Source organism: Chiloscyllium plagiosum, unplaced genomic scaffold (assembly GCF_037043375.1).
Source record: "Chiloscyllium plagiosum isolate Xiang-an unplaced genomic scaffold, Cpla_swu_hap1 HiC_scaffold_2, whole genome shotgun sequence".
In the NCBI taxonomy this organism is placed as follows: Eukaryota; Metazoa; Chordata; class Chondrichthyes; order Orectolobiformes; family Hemiscylliidae; genus Chiloscyllium; species Chiloscyllium plagiosum.
Window position 1 is genome coordinate 73,755,564 of NW_028270140.1, and position 22,182 is coordinate 73,777,745.

At 43.6% G+C, this 22,182-nt stretch overlaps 1 protein-coding gene across 2 annotated transcripts in view; it reads left to right on the forward strand.

Annotated features, from left to right (window-relative positions):
• The window catches only part of LOC122561127 (guanine nucleotide-binding protein G(q) subunit alpha-like), a 202,270-nt gene that overhangs the window by 143,980 nt on the left and 36,108 nt on the right, over nt 1-22,182 (forward strand). For both annotated transcript variants that reach the window (XM_043712596.2, XM_043712604.2), the window contains exon 3: nt 17,196-17,350. In XM_043712596.2, the coding sequence (XP_043568531.1) occupies nt 17,196-17,350 (155 nt within the window). The remainder of the gene's footprint in view (nt 1-17,195; nt 17,351-22,182) is intronic.

Here is a 22,182-nt window from a genome sequence, read left to right on the forward strand (position 1 = left end):
GTTCATGGATGCGGATTGTTAGCTGTCTTCCTGTTTGTCCTATGTAGTGTTTTGCCCATGAGCAAAACCAATGTAGTGTACAAAATCCCATGCAAGGACTGCACAAATTCTCTGCCAGTATATTAGTCCCCTTCCAATTTAGATGCAATCTGTCCTTCTTGTACAGGTCACTTCTACCCCAAAAGAGGTTCCAATGATCCAAAAATGTGAATCCTTCTCCCATACACCAGCTCCTCAGCCATGCATTCATCTGCTCTATCCACCTATTCCTGCCCTCACGAGCTCATAGCACTGGGAGTAATCCAGGTATTACTACCCTTGAGAACGACCTTTTTAAATTTCTGCCTAACTCTTCTCTAATCTCCCTTCAGAATATTAACCTTTTCTCTTCCTATATCGTTGGTTCCAATTTGGACAATGACCTCTTGCTGGCCCCTCTCTCCCCCGTGAGAACATTCTGCACCCTCTCTGAGACACCCTTGATCCTGGCATCAGGGAAACAACACACCATTCTGCTTTCTCTGCTGGCCACAGAAATGACTGTCTGTACCTCTGACTACAGAATGACCTAACAAGGTTAAATTGATCAGGATAAAATATGATTTAAGTTGCCAAAATGTTTTACAAAGGGTCTTTTCCCTGAAAATACTACAGAAGTCAAACAAATTTAATAGAGATTAACCATTCTTAGAGCTCAGTATAAACATAACCAGAACTGGTCCATTAGCGGTTAAACCAAACACTTGCACTTACAGCAATAATTTAAATCCTTCTGAACTGACTAGAAATGGATTGCTTCATTTTCAAATATATAACTGTAATTGTTTCGTTCACTTCTTTCTCGCTGAAGATTAAGGTCGTCATTCATGAAGCTTTGGGAATTCATTCTGTTGCTATTGACACCTAATCTCGAGAGAGCATGTCAGTCACTGCTGAAAGATACTTTAATTACACAAATAAATCCAAGCTGAGTTGAGGCAACAGTACAAAATTGTACATTTTTAAAAAATGTGTCTTTTTGAATATTCATTTTAGTCTTTAAAATCAAAAGTTTGAGTACTGTATTAAAGTTATAATTAGAATGGAATGATAATTGAAACGATTTTTTAACCATAAATTCTTAGCAACATCGGAAAGAATTACTGCATTAAAATTGACTTTTGTGATCCAGTTGGGTTTTATAGAATGATAACCACAATGTTGCTTTATCTAAGCGCCCCTTGTTGGATACAAGTCCTAACTGCTCTGCTCCAAGCTCACTCTGGTATATCAAAAGCTATTTGATTAGTTTTCATATGGAGATAAGCTGCATTATAAAATGTCTCGGCTGAATCTTATAATCTCTGGCTAAATTCAGGTCATGTTGAGTTGATGGAATGATTCTCAATGTGAGGCTAATCATGATTTTTTGTTGTATCTTACCAAACTCACCTCATTAAATCGGAGAAAGTGAGGCTTGCAGATGTTAAGAGAGTCAGTCAGTGTGGCGCTGGAAAAGCACATCAGGTCAGGTCACATCCGAGGAGAGTCGATGTTTTGGGCAGAAGCCCTTCATCAGAATGATGAACATTTCTCCTGTTGCTCAGATGCTGCCTGACCTGCTGTGCTTTTCCAGGGCCACACTTTTCGACTCACGTCATTAATTGTCGTTGTTGCCTCTCTGATGTTTACACATCAGATTTCCATCTCACCTTCCCATATACCTTTCCTGGAATAACTTGTCGCTCACCACTGGCAAACATGGGCATTCCCAGCACCCACACTGTCTTTGAAAGCCTGTTACATACCTGGAGGAGTGCTGACATCTGGCAGCTGCCCTGCTTGTTGTTATAGCCTGAGGAGAGATCGTAAGAATGTGAAACTGGGGTGCAGTGCAGAAGGAAGGTCAATGACCCCTCCATTCTGGGATGAGTGCCATACTCTGCTCTCTTACGCTCATTCTCTCACTGCTACTGCACCCACCTCCCACCAAGGCTCCTGCTTCGACTCCCCCATTGCTGCTTGCAACACCTTCCCTCACTCTTATTTCATTACTTCTATTTTTCCACTGCACTAAGTCTGCATCTCCACCGTACTGTTTCCTTATTTCCTCAGACACCTCAACATTTCTACCCCACATGCAGCAGCACTGACAGCTGTGCCATCCACTTGCATTTTTCTCCTTTGCCCCTTTTGTATGACAAACAAGGATGTCCTATAACAGAGTGATGCAGGTAAGGTGCAGTGAACTTCCATTATCCATCATCACGCCTTACAAGGAGAGGACTGGGAACACTCAAAACCCTTGACTAGTGACCACACATATGCCTGATTTCTGCAGGTCTTCCTCCAGAGATTAGCTCAGTTAGAGCCAAAGGACTCCTCATGACCCGCTCCCTGGAGCACAGAGGCATGGAGCCCTGTGTAATGCCTCTCTGACCAGACATCCGAGAAGCTCCCCTTGGTTAACTGCTGGGACCATGATTGACAGTTGCCCCCATGGACCTGACTGCAGACAATTCCCATTAGACTTTCAACATGCTTCATGGCTTGCTGCAGATGCCATGTGTTTGACATGAATGTTCCTGCCAGCATATAGGTGGCACTGTAATGGCCAAATCACTTTACCAGTACGGCATGTCCGGCTGCCTGGTTGTGTGCCAATTACCACTGCGATGCACAGTCGGACAATGCAGGGTATGCATGCTGCAGCATGCTGGAAGGCAGCTTGGTCCATCCCAGGGAGTGGGTGCTTATCCTGATGTGCTAACTGTATATGATGCAATTGCACACTGTTGGTTGCCATTGTATAAAGCTTTGGAGAGATGTCATTTAGTGCCTACCTGAAAGTTGGATGATAGTGTCCATGATGGAGGGTGTGCGCAGTTGGTTCTGTTTGACTGTGCTGAAAATGTGTTGCTGGAAAAGTGCAGCAGGTCAGGCAGTGTACAAGGAGAAGGAGTATCGACATTTCGGGCATGAGCCCTTCTTCAGGAATGGAGAGTGTGCCAAGCAGGCTAAGATAAAAGGTAGGGAGGAAGGACTTGGGGGAGGGGCGTTGAAAATGCGATAGGTGGAAGGAGGTTAAGGTGAGGGTGATAGGCCGGAGTGGGGGTGGGGGCGGACATCTCAGGAAGAAGATTGCAGGTCAAGAAGGCGGTGCTGAGTTCGGGGGTTGGGACTGAGACAAGGTGGGGGGAGGGGAAATGAGGAAACTGGAGAAATCTGAGTTCATCCCTTGTGGTTAGAGGGTTCCTAGGCAGAAGATGAGGCGCTCTTCCTCCAGCCGTCGTGTTGCTATGGTCTGGCGATGGAGGTGTCCAACGACCTGCATGTCCCTGGTGGACTGGGAGGGGGAGTTGAAGTGTTGAGCCACGGGGTGGTTGGGTTGGTTGGTCCGGTTGTCCCAGAGGTGTTCTCTGAAACGTTCCGCAAGTAGGCGGCCTGTCTCCCCAATATAGAGGAGGCCACATCGGGTGCAGTGGATGCAATAAATGATATGTGTGGAGGTGCAGGTGAATTTGTGGCGGATATGGAAGGATCCCTTGGGGCCTTGGAGGGAAGTAAGGGGAAAGGTGTGGGCGCAAGTTTTGCATTTCTTGCGGTTGCAGGGGAAGGTGCCGGGAATGGAGGTTGGGTTGGTGGGGGGTGTGGACCTGACAAGGGAGTCACGGAGGGAATGGTCTTTTCAGAACGCTGATAGGGGAGGGGAGGGAAATATATCCCTGGTGGTGGGGTCAGTTTGGAGGTGGCAGAAATGACGACGGATGAAACGATGTATATGGAGGTTTGTGGGGTGGTAGGTGAGGACCAGTGGGGTTCTGTCCTGGTGGCGATTGGAGGGGTGGAGCTCAAGGGCGGAGGAGATGCGGTGGAGAGCATCATTGATCACGTCTGGGGGGAAATTGCGGTCCTTGAAGAAGGAGGCCATCTGGGTTGTTCGGTATTGGAACTGGTCCTCCTGGGAGCAGATGCGGTGGAGACGAAGGAATTGGGAATATGGGATGGCGTTTTTACAGGGGGCAGGGTTGGATGGAGGTGTAGTCTCGGTAACTGTGGGAGTCGGTCGGTTTATAGTAAATGTCCATGTTGATTCGGTCGTCCGAGATAGAAATGGAGAGGTCTCGGTAGGGGAGGGAGGAGTCTGAGATGGTCCAGGTAAATTTGAGGTTGGGGTGGAAGGTGTTGGTAAAGTGTATGAACTGTTCAACCTCCTCGTGGGAGCATGAGGCAGCGCCGATACAGTCATCGATGTAGTGGAGGAAAAGGTGGAGGGTGGTGCCAGTGTAGCTGCGGAAGATGGACTGTTCCACATAGCCTACGAAGAGGCAGGCATAGCTGGGGCCCATGCGGGTGCCCATGGCTACTCCTTTGGTTTGGAGGAAGTGGGAGGATTGGAAAGAGAAGTTGTTCAGAGTGAGGACCAGTTCAGTCAGTCGAAGGAGGGTGTCAGTGGAAGGTACTGGTTGGTACGGTGGGAAAGGAAGAAGTGGAGGGCTTTGAATCCTTCGTGATGGGGGATGGAGGTGTACAGGGACTCCATGGTGAAGATAAGGCGTTGGGGTCCGGGGAAGCGAAAATCATGGTGGAGGGCGTGAGTGGTGTCCTGAACGTAGGTGGGGAGTTCTTGGACTAAGGGGGACAGGACCGTGTCGAGGTATGCAGAGATGAGTTTGGTGGGACAGGAGCAGGCTGAGACAATGGGTCGGCCGGGCAGTCAGGTTTGTGGATTTTGGGCAGGAGGTAGAAATGGGCGGTGCGGGGTTGTGGGACTATGAGGTTGGAGGCGGTGGATGGGAGATCCCCTAAGGTGATGAGGTTATGGATGGTCTGGGAGATGATGGTTTGGTGGTGGGAGGTGGGGTCACGGTCAAGGGGGCAGTAGGAGGGCGTGTCCGCGAGCTGGCGTTTAGCCTCAGCGGTGTAAAGGTTGGTGTGCCAAACTACTACCGCGCCTCCCTTGTCTGCCGGTTTGATAATGAGGTTGTGGTTGGAACGGAGGGAGTGGAGGGCTGCACATTCCGTGGGTGAGAGGTTGGAGTGGGTGAGGGGGTGAAGAGGTTGAGGCGGTTAATGTCGCGGCGGCAGTTGGCTATGAAGAGATCGAGGGCAGCTAAGAGGCCAGCATGGGGTGTCCAGGTGGATGGGGTGTGTTGGAGGCGGGAGAAGGGGTTGTGGGCAAGATGGAGGAGGAGAAGAAGGAAGAGGCAGTGCTAGGAAGCTGCCAAACACCTGCCCTGGTTTTCAAATTGGCTTTTCCTGTTGGCTAGTTGGCTTGGTGAGTTTGGTAAGATGAGCTGCGTTGGACTGTCAACAAAAACTTAATGTGATGTACTCTGGTGAGACTGTTGCCGTGCTTCTCGTAAAAGATTGGGTCAGATTACCTCAGTTGAAATTAGCCTTGTCGCAATTCTCGTATAATTCTGCTACACATCTTGCCATAACCCATATCGCTCAGACCCTTCTAAGATTCCAGCCTGAGTACTTTCTAAGTTGTATTTGTTTTGTAAGTGCCCAATGAACCAACTTGTATAGAAAGACAGCATGTTGTTATACCAAGGTTGCTGGTTCTGAGTTAGTGGGAAGAGCAGCCAAAGAAGATTTTGCCACACAGTTAAATTGTTGCTGTTGGAACTGGGGTGTCCATTATAATCCCATGAACAATTTGGTAGGTGAGAGTGAGGATGAAGTAAGCCCACAAACAGTTTCTGCTTCATGCAGTTGAGAAATATTGCAGCTCTGGTAAGCTTAGGTGCAATGCACTTATTGAGTCTGGCGATCTGCAGAGGAATACAAATTGTATTGGGTTCTGGAGTGCAGACTGTGGAATCTCATGGAATATGTATCTGGAAGAAATTGAATTACTAGGATGTGAGCAGTCATTGGTGCAGTCTGTATGGAGTTGTTTCTGAAGGAGTTCCAAAGCTTGGTCTCCAAAAGTAAAAATGAATGGAATCCTTGTAAAGGAGACCAGGTTTTCATCACATTTGGTGATCAGCAGTGTCACTGACATCTGGGTTGTTGCTGAGAAATCCACTGGTTCTGTGTTGACTGCATCTGCTGTTTGTGCTTTGCAGGTGTGTGTAAGATCATAGTTTCTATCTCTCATTTACTCTGAATTAATTCTAAGTATTTTCTATATTAGATATTGTTTTACTTTTCTAACCTTGTATTGCAACATTCAGTTTTGTTTCTTCAAAACTGTGGAATCTTGCTGTTATTCTTTTTATAAATATCTGGATCTTAAATTTCATTGACTGTGTAAGCCAAAGAGTGCTGCTGGTCCCTCAACCAGATTGTCACAAAGTTGGCATTCTCACCTGGGACCATCCAATTGATTGAACAATGTTTGCGGGGTTTGACAACTAACAGGAGAAGACTGTATATTGTAAGGAGTATTTAATGATCGGCAGTGGGAGTGTGGGCGTGGGACATTTGAAGGCAGGAAGTGGTATAATGCAATTCCCAAAATGCCAAGTTGGCAAGTCTACTTTTTTTTGAAGTTTTTTTTGTCACAAAGCTCCTGCAGATTCTGCTTGAATTGTAGTTTCTGCAATGCCAAGAATAACTGTAAGGAAGTAAAAGAACTCTATTCTCCAGCTTAGATACTCATGGTGCATTTTCCTCACATTTAAAAGATATTTCCTTTGCCAAAAGGAAATAACCAAGGCATTAAGAAACATAGAAGACAATACAATTGATAAATCAAAATATGTGGATACGATATAATGCATTTTTAAATTTTCAATGTAGTAAGCATGTGAACGACACATAAAGTATGCCCAGTGCAGATTGAAAATATATTTTCAACTAGACGTTCCAACCTAATCTATCCCATTTGCCAGCACTTGGCCCATATCCCTCTTAAACCCTTCTTATTCATATACCCATCCAGGTGCCTTTTTAAATGTTGTAATTGTACCGGCCTCCACCACTTCATCTGGCAGCTCATTCCATACATGCACCAGCCTCTGTGTGAAAAAGTTGCCCCTTTTAAATCTTTCTCCTCTCACCCTAAACCTATGCCCTCTAGTTCTGGACTCCCCTACCCCAGGGAAAACACCTTGTCTGTTTACCCTATCCACGCCCCTCATGATTTTATAAACCTCTATAAGGTCATCCCTCAGCCTCAGTTGCTCCAAGGAAAACCGCACCAGCCTTTTCAGCCTCCCCTTAAAGCTCAAACTCTCTAACCCTGGCAACATCCTTGTAAATCTTTTCTGAACCCCTTCAAGTTTCTCAATATCCTTCCTATAGGAGGGAGACCAGAATTGCACACACTGTTCCAATAGTGGCCTAACCAATGTCCAGTACAGCCGCAACATGACCTCCCAACTCATGTACACAATGCTCTGACCAGTAAAGGATAGCATACTAAACACCACCTTCACTATCTACCTGCAACACCACTTTAAAGGAACTATGAATCTGCGCTCCAAGGTCTCTTTGTTCAGCAGCAATCCCCAGGACCTTACCGTTAAGTGTATAAACCCTGCTCTGATTTGCCTTTCCAAAATGCAACACCGCCCATTTATCTGAATTAAACTCTATCTGCAACTCCCCAGCCCACTGGCCCATCTGATCAAGATCCCATTGTACTCTGAGGTAACCTTCACTGTTCACTGTCCCTCCAATTTTGGTGTCATCTGCAAACTTACTAACTATACCTCCTATGTTCACATCCAAATCATTTATATAAATGACATCATGTGAATTAACTTTTAAAATATGCGTTGCAAATTGGAAATTGTTTGATATTGAGTATTTCCTGTGCTTGATGCTGCAGTTCTGTGTTGAATTCATTCCCCATATTATTGGCATATTGATGAGATAATTTAGATCTTTCTGGAGGGTTATTGCAACTGTTTCAGTTGAGATAACCCTCAACTGTGGAGACGAGATAGTACTCTACACTGAGTTTGGTCTGGTTTGATATTCTATTCTGGATGTCATTTATAAAGAGATAAAAACAGGAATTTTAGGTCACAGTGCTGCTTCCCATCCACTCTGAGTGATTTCAAAACACATATAGAAATATAGAAACTAGGAGCAGGACTAGGCCATGCAACCCTTTGAGCCTGCTGTACATAACCATGACAGATCCCCTCTATCTCAATGTCATGTCCAATTTTCTCCCAAACCCCTCGATGCCTTTAAAATTTAAAAGCTTTTCTCTCTTTTTTTGAATATATTTGGTGACTTGCTTACACAGCATTCCATGGTAAGAGAATTCTACAAGTCCATTACCCTTCTGAGGAAAGAAATCTTCTCTTGATTAGGATCTAGAATGGCAGAGTGTGCTCAAGGTCTACACGGTGTGCTCCTCCTATATTTATGTATTTGCAGTTACATGTAACATTTTCATTGCATTCCTTAATGGGGTTTATTCCATGCTCAAATTCATTTTTGAAATAGAACTGTCTACCAGGCTCCATTTCCTCAACTTGCTAATTGAGGAAACTGCTACTGCATTACTCAGCTGCTGTCGAAAGCCAATTATGCCTTCACTGCTCAGATATGGGCTGAAATTCCAAACATTATAAGATTCACCTTATTAGCAAAATAGAGTCCGAGCCGTTTGCTCACTGTGCAAACTTGATTTTAAAGCAGGGTACCTCAGGGCTATCATGCAGGAAAATAGCTTCTCTGCTCAGATAGCTTCTTGCTGTATCTCATGAATTTAAAGGTGCCACTTTACATCCTGAAAATTGCCTAATCCATCTTAGATTCTCCTGAAGAAATAAGTTGTCACAGAAAGTTTGAGCAACAGGTTGCTTATACATTGCAGGTTTTACATGAGTGGTATATGCCATTTACACAGGCACTCCTATACACACACAGATACACACACTCTCTCACAGACACTCACAAGCTCCCACCCCAGACACACACACGCCCTATACACAGACGCGCGTGCACACACATTCACACTCCTATAGACACACACTCCCACATTCTCGCATGCACCCTCTCACAGACTTAGATCCCTTTACACTCTCTCACATGCACATACACGCTCTTTCACAAACACTCACAACCCCCCCACCCCAGACACACCCACATGCACACATACGTTTGTGGGGTGAATTTGTACTTGCAGAGTTACATTGTACTTTGCTCAAAAACTGCATGAATTCATGTAAGACTTTGTTAACTCACTTTTTAGATTAGAATCAGCCTAAACATTATGGCACAGACAACAGAACACAGCTGGTTAACATCTTCAACATCTTATCTGGGCTGACACCAATTTTTACAATTAACCTGAGAATGTAACTTTTTAAAACAAGTTTTGTGATTTACATATGAAAGAAGTGAAACTAACATGGTCATTCTAACAGATGACAGACTTAATAAATAATCAAGGTATTTTTCAATGTACAATTTCACTTACATCACACTGTAAACTTTTGCTATAAGTTCTGTGTCTTACAATTGTGTACTCCACAACCACCTAATGAAGGAGCAGTGCTCAGAAAGCTAGTGATTCCAATTAAACATGTTGGACTATAACCTGGTGTTGTGATTTTTAACTTTAACTTTACTAGATGACGCCTTCATAAAGAAAATACATACTGCCTGTTACATAAATATTTATTGTGGTATATGAATTTTAATGTTGGAGTGATATTAGGATATGTAGGCTGTATGTCCCAGTGAACAACAGATTGCATCAAACAAAACATCTCTTCACCTCTTCGCAACAGGCAGAATATTGACTGTGTGTGACCAGACCATGCTTGCAAAATTCAATACAGTGTTTAATATTCAATCTGATTCTATGATTGGATAACATTTATTAAGCAGAACTGATTTTTGCTAAGAATTACGCATGCAACTAATGATTTTGGAGATGCTGGTGTGGAGGTTATAGTCCAGCAGGTTTATTTGGAAGCACTAGCTTTAGGAGCGCTGCTCCTTCACCAGGTGGTTGTGGAGAATAAGATTGTAAGACACAGAATCTATAGCAAAAGTTTACAGTGTGATGTAACTGAAATTTTATATATTGAAAAATATCTAGATTGTTTGTTAAGAGTCTCATCTTTTAGAATGACCATGTTGGTTTCAGTTCTTTCATATGTAGATCACAGAACTTTTTAAAAAAGTTACATTCTCAAGTGAACTTTAACAATTGGTGTCATGTTGGCCCAGATAATGTATTGAGTACATGTCACTTGAGAATGTAACTTTTTAAAAAGTTTTGCAATTTACATTTGAAAGAACTGAAACAAAAATGGTCATTCTAAAAGATGAGAGACTTAACAAACAATCCAGGTCTTTTTAAGGATATAATTCAATTACATCACGCTGTAAACTTTTGCTATAAATTCTGTCTTGCAATCTTATACTCCACAACCACCTGATGAAGGAGTAGCGCTCTGAAAGTTAGTGCTTCCAATTAAACCTGTTGGATGCTAACCTGATGTTGTGTGATTTTTAACTTTGTACACTCCAGTCCAACGCTGGCATCTCCAAATCATAGTGTTATTCATTATCTTTAAAGGCTTTTATCTCTTAAAATTTTCAGATTTCACAAGTTAGTAACCAAATTGCAGCAATCAGCTAATTGGTTGCAGTGGTGGTGAGGGAAAAAACAAGTTAGGGCAGGCGTAGTTTTGAGTGGCAATTTTAATCAATTTTAATCAATGATATTCATTGTCTCAACTATAATGAAGATTCAATGAGTAAAACATCATTTATTGTTCTTTAAAACACAGAATGTATTGTAGTATTTATGTACTTTTGCAAATTGATTAAAAATGCTCCAAAATGATGGACAACTCTCTAACTTTTTAAAGTCAAAGCTTTGAGTAGTTTCTTGTGCGTAAACTCTCATATATCTATATATTTCAAAATCGATTTGGAGATGAAGGGATAGTTATGGTCTGCCAGAATGAACTAATTGAAGGTAAATTGTGCTAGTTGCTTGTATTGGATTGATAGATACTCCCAATAATGAAATTTTATTCCTTCAGGAACAGGATTAGCGATTCAACCCCTTGTACGACATCGACTGATGATGGCCTTGGTTTCATGTACTTTAGCAACAACATACTATCTTCAGTTTTGAAATTTTTAATTGATCATCTTTTTGGAGAAGAGTTTTTCAGATTCCTTTCAATGTTGACAACAGATATTATTTTCTGTTTGACACAGCACTGACAGGATAGAAATCATACACAAAAATGCATTGGAATAATCTTGGCATGAATGTGCATTTGTAACCTGGATTTAGCGATGGAGGAGTTAGATAAACTACACCACCACAGAAGACAGAAAGCCATACATGCTGGTTCTCTGAAAAGAAGTCCTAATGCCCCACACTTTTCTCATAACTTTTTAAAAAATAATTTTGAAAACTTATATTGAATCTGCTTCCACCTTTGGTAGACTCGTACAAAAAGTGAAGTCACATGGTATCGGGGTGAGCTGGCAAGATGGATACACAAGTCATAGAGGGTGGTTGAAGGATTCTTTTCAGAATGGAGGGCTGTGATGAGTGGTGTTCCACAAGAATAAGTGTTTAGGACCTTTGCTGTTCGTGATCTACATAAATGAAAGGAAAATGTAGCTGGTCTAATTAGTCAGTCTGCAGATGATACAAAATTTGGAGGAATTACAGGTAATGAGAACGATTGTATACTGCAAGATATAGATCGGTTGGCGTCATGAGCAGAAAACTGGCAGATGAATTTGATCCGGACAAATGCATTTTTTTTGAAGATCAAGCACAGGTGGAAATTGGATGGTGAATGGCAGAACCTTAGGAGTATTGATATGCAGAGGGATCTGGGAGTGCAGGTGCACAAATCACTGAAGGTGGTAGTGCAGGTAAGTAATAATGAAAAAAAGGTTTATGTCATATTGCCTTCATTGGAAGGGCCATTATAAGGATAGGCAAGTTATGCTACAGCTTTTTGGAACTCTAGTTAGGCCACACTTCGAATATTGCATACAGTTCTGGTCACCACACTAACAGAAGGATGTGGGCACTTTGGAGCGGGTAATGAAAAGGTTTACGTAGATGTTGTCTAGTATGGAGGAATTCTAGCTGTGAAGAAAGGTTGCATAGACTGGGTTTGTTTTCACTGGAATACAGGAATTTCAGGGGTGACCTAATAAACGTTTATAAGATTGTGAATGACATGGATAGAGTGAAAAAGTATGAGGCTTTTTTTTTCCCAGGGTGAAGTTGTCAATTATTAGGGGAGACAGGTTCAAGGTGCGATGGCAAAATTTGAAATGTGCGAGGCAGGTTTTTCACACAAAGGGTGGTAAGTGCCTGAAACACGTTGCCAGAGGAGGTAGTGGGAGCAGACACAACAGCATTCATGAAGCATCTGGATGAATACATGATTAGGAAGGGAATGGAGGGAAACGGATCCTGTAAAGGAAGACAGTTTTCACATGGAAGGGCAAAATGTTTCGGCACAGGCTTGGAGGGCTGAAGGGTCTGTTCTTGTAGGTAAAAACAATGACTGCAGATGCTGGAAACCAGATTCTGAATTGGTGGTGCTGGAAGAGCACAGCAGTTCAGGCAGCATCCGAGGAGCAGTAAAATCGACATTTCGGGCAAAAGCCCTTCATCAAGAATACAGGCAGAGAGCCTGAAGGTTGGAGAGATAAGTGAGAGGAGGGTGGGGGTGAGGAGAAAGTAGCATAGAGTACAATAGGTGAATGGGGGAGGGGATGAAGGTGATAGGTCGGGGGGTAAGGTGGAGTGGATAGGTGGAAAAGAAGATAGGCAGGTAGGACAAGTCATGGGGACAGTGCTGAGCTGGAAGTTTGGAACTGGGGTGAGGTGGGGGAAGGGGAAATGAGGAAACTGTTGAAGTCCACATTGATGCCCTGGGGTTGAAGTGTTCTGAGGCGGAAGAAGAGGCGTTCTTCCTCCAGGTGTCTGGTGGTGAGGGAGCGGCGGTAAAGGAGGCCCAGGACCTTCATGTCCTCGGCAGAGTGGAAATGTTGGGCCACAGGGCGGTGTGGTTGATTGGTGCGGGTGTCCCAGACATGTTCCCTAAAGCGCTCTGCTCTCCCAATGTAGAGGAGACTGCATCGGTAGCAACAAATGCAATAAATGATATTGGTGGATGTGCAAGTAAAAATTTGATGGACGTGGAAGGCTCCTTTAGGGCCTTGGATGGAGGTGAGTGAGGAGGTGTTGCAATTCCTGTGGTGGCAGGGGAAGGTGCCAGGATTGGAGGGTGGGTTGAAGGGGGGCATGGACCTGACCAGGTAGTCACGAAGGGAACGGTCTTTGGGGAAGGCGGAATGGGGTGGGGAGGGAAATATATCCCTGGTAGTGGGATCTGTTTGGAGGTGGCGGAAATGTCCGCGGATGATTTGGTTTAGGCGAAGGTTGGTAGGGTGGAAGGTGAGCACCAGGGCGTTCTGTCCTTGTTACGGTTGGAGGGATGGGGTCTGAGGGTGGAGGTGCGGGATGTGGACGAGATGCGTTGGAGGGCATCTTTAACCACATGGGAAGGGAAATTGCGGTCTCCGAAGAAGGAGGCTATCTGGTGTGTTCTGCGGTGGAACTGGTCCTCCTGGGAGCAGATACGGCGGAGGAGTAATTGGGAATACGGGATGGCATTTTTGCAGGAGGTAGCTGTGGGAGTTGGTGGGTTTGTAAAAAAATGTCGGTGTCAAGTCGGTCATCATTAATGGAGATGGAGAGGTCCAGGAAGGGGAGGGAAGTGTCAGAGATGGTCCAGGTAAATTTAAGGTCAGGGTGGAATGTGTTGGTGAAGTTGATGAATTGCTCAACCTCCTCGCGAGAGCACAAGGTGGCGCCAATGCAGTCATCAATGTAGCGGAGGAAGAGGTGTGGAGTGGTGCCGGTGTAATTACGGAAGATGGACTGTTCTACGTAGCCAACAGAGAGACAGGCATAGCTGGGGCCCATACGGGTGCCCATGGCTACCGCTTTGGTCTGGAGGAAGTGGGAGGATTCGAAAGAGAAATTGTTAAGGGTGCGGACCAGTTCGGCCAAATGAGTGAGAGTTTAGGTGGAAAGGTACTGTTGGGGACGTCGGGAGAGGAAGAAACAGAGGGCTTGGAGGCTCTGGTCATGGCGGATGGAGGTGTAGAGGGATTGGATATCCATGGTGAAGATGAGGTGTTGGGGTCCGGGGAAATGGTCTTGTGCTGTATTATTCTTTGTTTTTTATTCTGTCTTTTGAGATTGCACTCTCGACCAGCAAATTATTTCTGTTCTGAAGAAGGGTCACAGGACCTGAAACATAAACTGCTTTTTCTCCACAGGTGCTACCGGACCTGCTGAGTTTTTCCAGTACTTTGTTTTTGTGCCAGCAAATTTTGTGTTTTTAAAAAAAAAATCCTGATCCCTACTCTGGTTATTTGGTCCACGTTATCTTTAGCCTGTGTAGTCTGTTTACTTTTCCATTTGCCATTGGAAACAGGTTTTCATTATTTTTCTTAAGCCTTTCGCAACTTTGAAGTGATCTATCAAATCTCTCTGTTAACCCCTTCTTTCCCAAGCGAATCCAACGTCTCTACTTTTTTTACATCAAGCATGCCAAAACTTCTATTTCACAAAATTGTTGTTTGTGACAAACATCATCAAAACTTTGATAGTTCTATCTGCGAATACTCACACTTGGACTCACATGTCTGCCAATTAATTTCATTGGAACTTGGTCTTGAGGATGCCATTAGTTGCTGTGTCAAGGTGCATCTACACCTCTCCTGTACCTGCCGAAGCCACATCTACTGTGTCTGTTGCTCTCGATGTGGTCTCCTCTGTGTTGGAGAGACAGGACGGCAACTTGTGGAATGTTTCAGAGAACATCTCCGGGACACATGCACCAATCAACTCCACTACCCTGTGACTTGAACTCCCCCTCCCACTCTGCCAAGGACATGCAAGTCCTGGGTGGCCTCCACCACCAAACTCTAGCCACCCGATGCCTGAAGGAAGAGCACCTCATCTACTGCCTTGGGACCCTCCAACCGTCTAGGATCAATATCGATTTTGTCAGTTTCCTGATTTCCCCCCCACCCAACACCTCATCCCAGATCCATCAGTCCAACTCGGCACTGCCCTCTTGAACTGTCCTATATTACTCGAACTGTCCCACCTGTCTAACTTCCTTCCCAACTATCTGCTGCACCCTCCACTCAGAACTATGACCATCACCTCTGCCTTCACCTACCTATCGCATTTCAGCTACCCTTCCCCTTCCAGCCCCACACCCCTCCCATTATCTCTCTGCCCCTTTGCCACCCCCGCAACATTCCTGATGAAGAGCTTATCTCAAAACGTTGACTGTCCTGCTCCTTGGATGCTGCTGACTGGCTGTGCTTTTCCAGCACCGCACTTTCTGACTCTTCTCTCCAGTATCTGGCGTCCTCGCTTTCTCCTAGGAATTTATGTACGCTTTAAAATACTTCAGTTTCACTTTCATTTGCACAAGGAGCCCCTTAGGGTGGGACGTTGCAGGCAGAGAAGTCAACAAAACCCCACAATCTTTTCAAAAGGATGACTCCTTATCCATCCCTACTTGCCAACCAAGAAAACCAACTTTAATATCTGTCAGAATGTTGTTTGTTTGAATGAGATCATATGCTTCTAAACTGCCAAGATTATTTACCCAATTTACTGAGTTCCTCATCATAGGAGTACTAATCTTCTGAATCTTTGCTGCATTGCCTCTAAAAACAAGTTATCCTTCCTTGGATATGAAGGTGAAAACTCCAGGTGCGGTCACACAAAGTTAAGCACAATTGTAGCAACACTATTATTCTTGCATCGTATCTGCTTACAGTGCAAACCGGTCATGTTTTTTGTATACTCAAGTCTCTCTGAACATCAATAATCAAAAGTTTAATGCCTTTGAAAAAAGTTCTGCTTTTATTCTTATGATTCAAGTGAATAACCTCTCAAATATCCACATTATTATACTCCATGAATTACTTTATTGTCTATTTAATTGTCTATTTGCAGTAAACACAAAATGGCTGAGAAACTCAGCAAGTCTGGTAGCATCTGTGGAGCGAGAAAGAGAGTTAATTTTTTTGTGTGCAGCATAACATTTCTTCAAAACTATCATAGGAGCACAGGAACAGGAGTTGGCCATTAAGCCCCTTAAGCATTTTCTGGACATTCAGTGAGATTAGGACAGATCTGCAGCCTAATTCCATATACCCTATACTGCCTTTCGTTTATTATCCCTTAATATCTTTGTTTAACAGAAAAAATCTAATTTTAACTTTAAAATTGACATCATATCCTGCATCCGTTGCTGTTTGTCGAAGAAAATTTCAAACATGTATCATCCGTAGAATTGCTTCTGAACATCTCTGCTGAACTGTCTGGTCTTAATTTTAAAACTGTCCCCAGTTCTAGAATCTCTGAGTGGAAATAGTTTAACTTTGTCTACTGTCTTTGCCTGTTAATGTCTCGAAGACTTCAATCAGATCACTCATTAATCTTCCAAATTCTAGAGAAAACAGACCAAATTTACATAATCTCTCCTCACACGCTGAAGTTCTGGCATCATTCATATAATCCTGTATTGTACTCTCTCCAAGATCAATATACCCTTGCTAAGGGTTATAGGACTCCTAGATGCCTGAGTTTTGATGAAGAGTCATACTGAGAAAATTTTTAACTCTGTTACTCTCTGCAGATGCTGCCAGACCTGCTCAGTACTTTAGGCATTCTCTGTGTTTGTTTCAGATTTCCATCATCCACAGTATTTTGATTTTTCTGTGCACTTTTGAGCTTTTGTTCCTTTTTTACTCGTTAACTCATATTGTTGAAAGAAGATCGTAGATTCCCTGTTGTACTCAACAAGCCATTATTTGTTTGCATTCTTAATACCTTTACATAATGAAAGTGTTCTCCTCAAAGGTGCACGGTCCAGTCTGACTGCCCAGGCATGGCATAAGAAGCTGTACTCCAGTAAAGTATGGCTCAGGCCTAATTTTCAACACTACATGGGAGCACCACAGCTGGAAATTTTAAAAGACTGATTTTCTGAACCACTGGATGTAGAAGGAAGGAGTCCTGTGTGCTCCCTAAAGTGTAGTTCAAGGATCTGGGATCAGTTCCTCACCCCATCCTGACAGGTGGAGAATTGCAAATCCTGGAGTAGCCTCAAAAGAGCAATAATGGACATTTGTAATATATAACTTGTGACAGATTCTTTTAAGTGGGATGCAAAACATTAAAGAATTTCTTTTCTTCACAGGCAAATGCACAGTTAATTCGTGATATTGATGTAGAAAAGGTGACAACATTTGATAATCCCTATGTGGAAGCAATAAAATGTCTATGGATTGACCCAGGCATCCAAGAGTCCTATGACAGACGGAGGGAGTATCAACTGTCTGATTCAACTAAATAGTAAGTTTACAAATCTAATTGACTTAGTTTTAAAGTTCATTTGTGTATAAACTCTTAATATTTCTCTTAAAATTGACATTTATGCCCCACATATAGGAATACATTTTTGTAGACTTTGTATTTAGCATGACCTTTTATGCCCAAAGTGCATTAAAATTAAGGAAAATAAAGCAAATGTAAATATTAAAAGTTAAATGTTATAATATGAAATTTCTGGTGACCAGTTGTATTCCTAATTTCATGGTGTATACAGGGGAACCTCGAATATCCGAATACCAATGATCCAAAAATCGGATTATCCAAATGTCCCGATAGAAACATTACATCAAAGATGTGTTTCCAAAACTGATCGCGTCTTTTGTTTACAGCGATTAAATAGGCACTATCTCCAAATAACTGACCTCCCTCTCTCGCTCTCGCTCTCTCTCGCTCTCTCTCTCTCTCTCTCGCTCTCTCCCTCTCTCTCTCTCTCTCTCTCTCTCTCTCTCTCTCTCTCTCTCTCTCTCTCTCTCTCTCTCTCTCTCTCTCTCTCTCCCTCTCTCTCTCCTTCCCCCCCCCCCACACTTTCCCTGGAGTTCTACAGAGGGGTGTACCCTGTACCTACCCCCTCTCTCCTCCCCCCCCCCCCCCCCCCCCCCCACCCCCCACACACTTTCCCTGGAGTTCTACAGAGGGGTGTACCCTGTACCTACCCCCTCTCTCTCCCCCCCACCTCCCCCCCCAAAAGCCAGGAATAATCTCCAACATTATCCTGTGCAGGGCAAACGTGGAACCTGTCAAAACGTGTTTTGCGGGGGGCGGGGTTCTGGGGGCAGGCGGGGGTCTGTCTTGGGCATTTTGTGCTGGGGGCAGGGCTTCGCATTCTGTGTGCTGCTGTAGTCTCCTGAAGGGGGACCAGACTTTAAAAACTCCAAACCCCAGCGGAAAAGCATTTAATGGATTTTCCGAATAATCGATTATCCGAACGACATAGTGCCCGCCCATCTCGTTCGGATAATCAAGTTTCCACTGTACTTGTTTTGGTTAATTGAATGACTAAAGGTCATAGCAAGATTTCATAATCACAAGTCAAGCCTCATAGCCAATTGCCCCAAGGCATGTAAGCAAAAAAAATCAGAACAGGTCTATTTAATGTACTCTTACCACAATTTCAAACACCCTTCAAACTGAAAGCTCCTAAATATGTCAATTTGCAGATATTACTCATTGGATAATTTGCAGTGTCTCTGGAGTGAATTCTATGTATATCAAGGTAAGCGTAAGAATTCAGGGAAGTAGAACACAGAATAATAGCACTTTGGAAAATTCATTGGTAGAATTGGGAATTCCCAGGACAGGTATGACATGCTCTATGATCCATCCAATCAATGTGATTGACTCTTAGCTATGCTCTGGCATAGTAATCCACTCAATTCAAGAGTAATTAGGGATAAGCAATGACATAAGTAGTGACTTAAAGGTTTCATGTTTTTGGCTCCAAGAGAGGCTCAGCCAAAGAGATGGGATTTTAGGGAGTTTTTTTTTAAAGGAAGTGTTTAGGATTAGGGTTCCAAAGAGTATGGTTGAACTGACTTTGAATTGTCTTGCAAATTGAACAGAGTAATTGTACAGAAGGCCAAACTTGGGTGACACAAGCTAGAGGACGTTGCTGAGATGTGGTATGTTTGTTTATGAAGGGATGTCTCAGATGGTAGTGAATCTGTGGCATTCTTTACTGCATGGGGCTATTAGAGGCTGGGTTGTTAAGTACATTCAATACTGGGACAAAAAAGTTTTTAATCAGGAAAGGACTCTAGGCTAATGGGGAAAAGGAAGGAAAGTGGAAGGGAGGATCATCAAACCAACTGTTATCTCATTGAATGGTAGGTAGTTGGTTCAAATCACCTATTTCTACACCTACATTTTATGGTTTTATCATGACAACAAAGTTTAAATTTACTGAAATTGGAGTAAGAGAAGTATTGGAATTTTGATGGGTGTGATGGATCAGGTGACTAAGTTCAGGACAACCTGAAAATTAAATCAGAAGTGTGAAATGATTAATTTTGGTTGGAAAGTCAAGAGAGGTTTCTGCCACCAGAGATATATATCCCTTCACGCCTCTATCAATGTTTCGAAAAGACCATTCCCTCTGCGTCACCCCCCACCAGGCCACACCCCACTTCTGGCACCTTTCCCTGCCACCGCAGAAAGTGAAAAACCTGTGCCTACACCACTCCCCTCACATCCGTCCAAGGCCCCAAGGAATCCTTCCACATCTGTCAGAAATGTACCTGTACCTCTACCAATGTCGTCTACTGCATCTGTTGCACCCGATGTGGTCTCCTACACATTGGGGAGACAGGATGCCTTCTTGCGAATTGTTTCAGGGAACATCTCCGGGACACCCTCACCCACCAACCCCACCACCCCATGACTGAACGCTTCAACTCCCCCTCCCACTCCGTCAAGGACAAGCAGGTCCTGGGCCGCCTCCACCACCAAATCGTTATCACCAACGTCTGGAGGAGGAACGCCTCATATTCCGTTTTGAGGCCATGCAAGCACATGGGATAAATGTGGATTTCAACAGTTTCCTCATTTCCCCCCCCCACATTATCACAGTCCCAAATCTCCAACCCGACACTGCTCTCCAGACCCATCCATCACTCACCCCCTCTGACCTATCACTTTCTCCCTCACCTTCATCCACTTATTGCTTTCCCAACTACGTCCCCCCCAGCCCACAAGCCTCATTCCTGATGAGGGGCATATGCCCAAAACGTCAGTTCTCCTACTCCTGGGATGCTGCCTGACCTGCTGTGCTTTTCCAATACTACACTCTCGACTCAGATCTCCAGCATCTGTAATCCTCACTTTTTGAAAGTCTAGAGAGGCATTTGAAACTAAATGATGAAATATTGAAAAGGATGCAGTTTAAAGAACTTCCGAATGTACAAATCATTGATGGTAGTGTAGTTTGAGAATGCTGTTAAAAAGGCTTGTCTTTATAGAGACAGAATTTAAAAAGTAAACAAGATACATGGAAGGATTAGAGAAAATTATGCTTGTTAGAATAGCAAAGGTGAAGTGAAGATTCTGCAGATTTATGAAAGAGAAGCTGTCGGTAAGCAGAAAAAACATATTAATGTATTTAGTAAAACAAATATAGAGGTGGCATGAGGCATAAAATGTTAATGCAGAGCAAAGATACCAAAATGTATCAATTTGGACAAAGAGCCAGTGATTTCACCCTTTCAATCTACTTTGCCTTCGATAAGATCATGGCTGATCTGATTGTGATTTCAAATCCACCTTTCTAGTTATCCCTCATACCCTTTTGAAACTGTTAGAAAATGATCTATCTACCTCTGCCTTAAAAATATTCAGTGAACCATCTGCATCACCCTTTAGGCAATGGAATGTCACAGACTTGCAATTATTAGATGAATAATAATTTGTGGGCGGCACGGTGGCACAGTGGTTAGCACTGCTGCCTCACAGCGCCAGAGACCCGGGTTCAATTCCCGACTCTGTGCAAACTCCACACAGTCAGTCGCCTTTCTCCCCGTGTCTGTGTGGGTTTCCTCCGGGTGCTCCGGTTTCCTCCCACAGTCCAAAGATGTGCAGGCCAGGTGAATTGGCCATGCTAAATTGCCCGTAGTGTTAGGTAAAAAGGGGTACATGTAGGGGTATGGGTGGGTTGCGCTTCGGCGGGTCGGTGTGGACTAGTTGGGCCGAAGGGCCTGTTTCCACACTGTAAGTAATCTAATCTAATCTAATAATATTTTCTCTCAATCTTAAATTGGGGACTCCCTATTTTTAATCTGTGTCCCCAAGTTCTGGACTCTTCCATAAGAGAGAGCTGCATGTTCTTAAGATCTGGAATGTGCTGCCTATAAAAATTTGAAGCAGATTCAAGAATTGCATTTCAGTAGGTAGGCAGACATGTTACTGTGCTGTTGACAGAGTAGAGGAGTATGATTAATTTGATAGCTTTCTCAAAGAAGCAGCATAGTCTGAATGATTTCTTGCAGTGTTGTGTTATTCTATGTTTATACAATTCTAAATTTGAATTGCAGACTTGTGGTGTATGTATTACTCAGGAGGAGGACATTTGCTGGTCTGGTCTGTGGAAGCTTTCGAAGTGCTAATAACTTGTCCAACACCCCTGCCTTTTCCCGGGGCTGGATTTTTTTGCAAAAAATTATCTAATTCCAATTCCAAAGCACGATTCAGCTTGTCTGCAGAGTCTCCCCGGCAGGGTTTTCCAGATCCTAACCATACAGTTATAGAGTCATAGAGGTGTATGGCACGGAAACAGACCCTTCGGTCCAACTCGTCCATGCTGACCAGATAGCCTAACCTAATCTTGTCCCATTTGCCAGCAGTTAGCCCATATTCTTCTAAAGCCTTCCTATTCGTATACCTATCCATATGCCTTTTGTAAAGCACTTTTCTTCATTTTTTGATTGCTGTTTTTCCCTTCATCTTTGGTGTCCTCTGATTTTTGATCCTTCTGGTCCCTTCCTATTTGCTTTATACGGCATCTTCATGATTTTGAGCACATAGATCAAATCTTCATTCAATTTCTCTTCACTGGAGATAACAGCAACACCTTCCCTAATCTTTTACATCAATCTTCTCTATATCTTCCCATCTTTTGTGCCAGCTCAAGCTTTGGCTGACTGAAGAGAATAATATCTGAGGACCAGGCTTTGAAATCTCAGACTAAAAGTCATGGTTTAGCAACCCCTGTGATTCCCATAATCCAAATACTTCAGAGACTTGAAACAATAGCCACCTTAAAGCACTGGAGAACTGCCATCAATAGTAACTTCGCTAGATCCTCC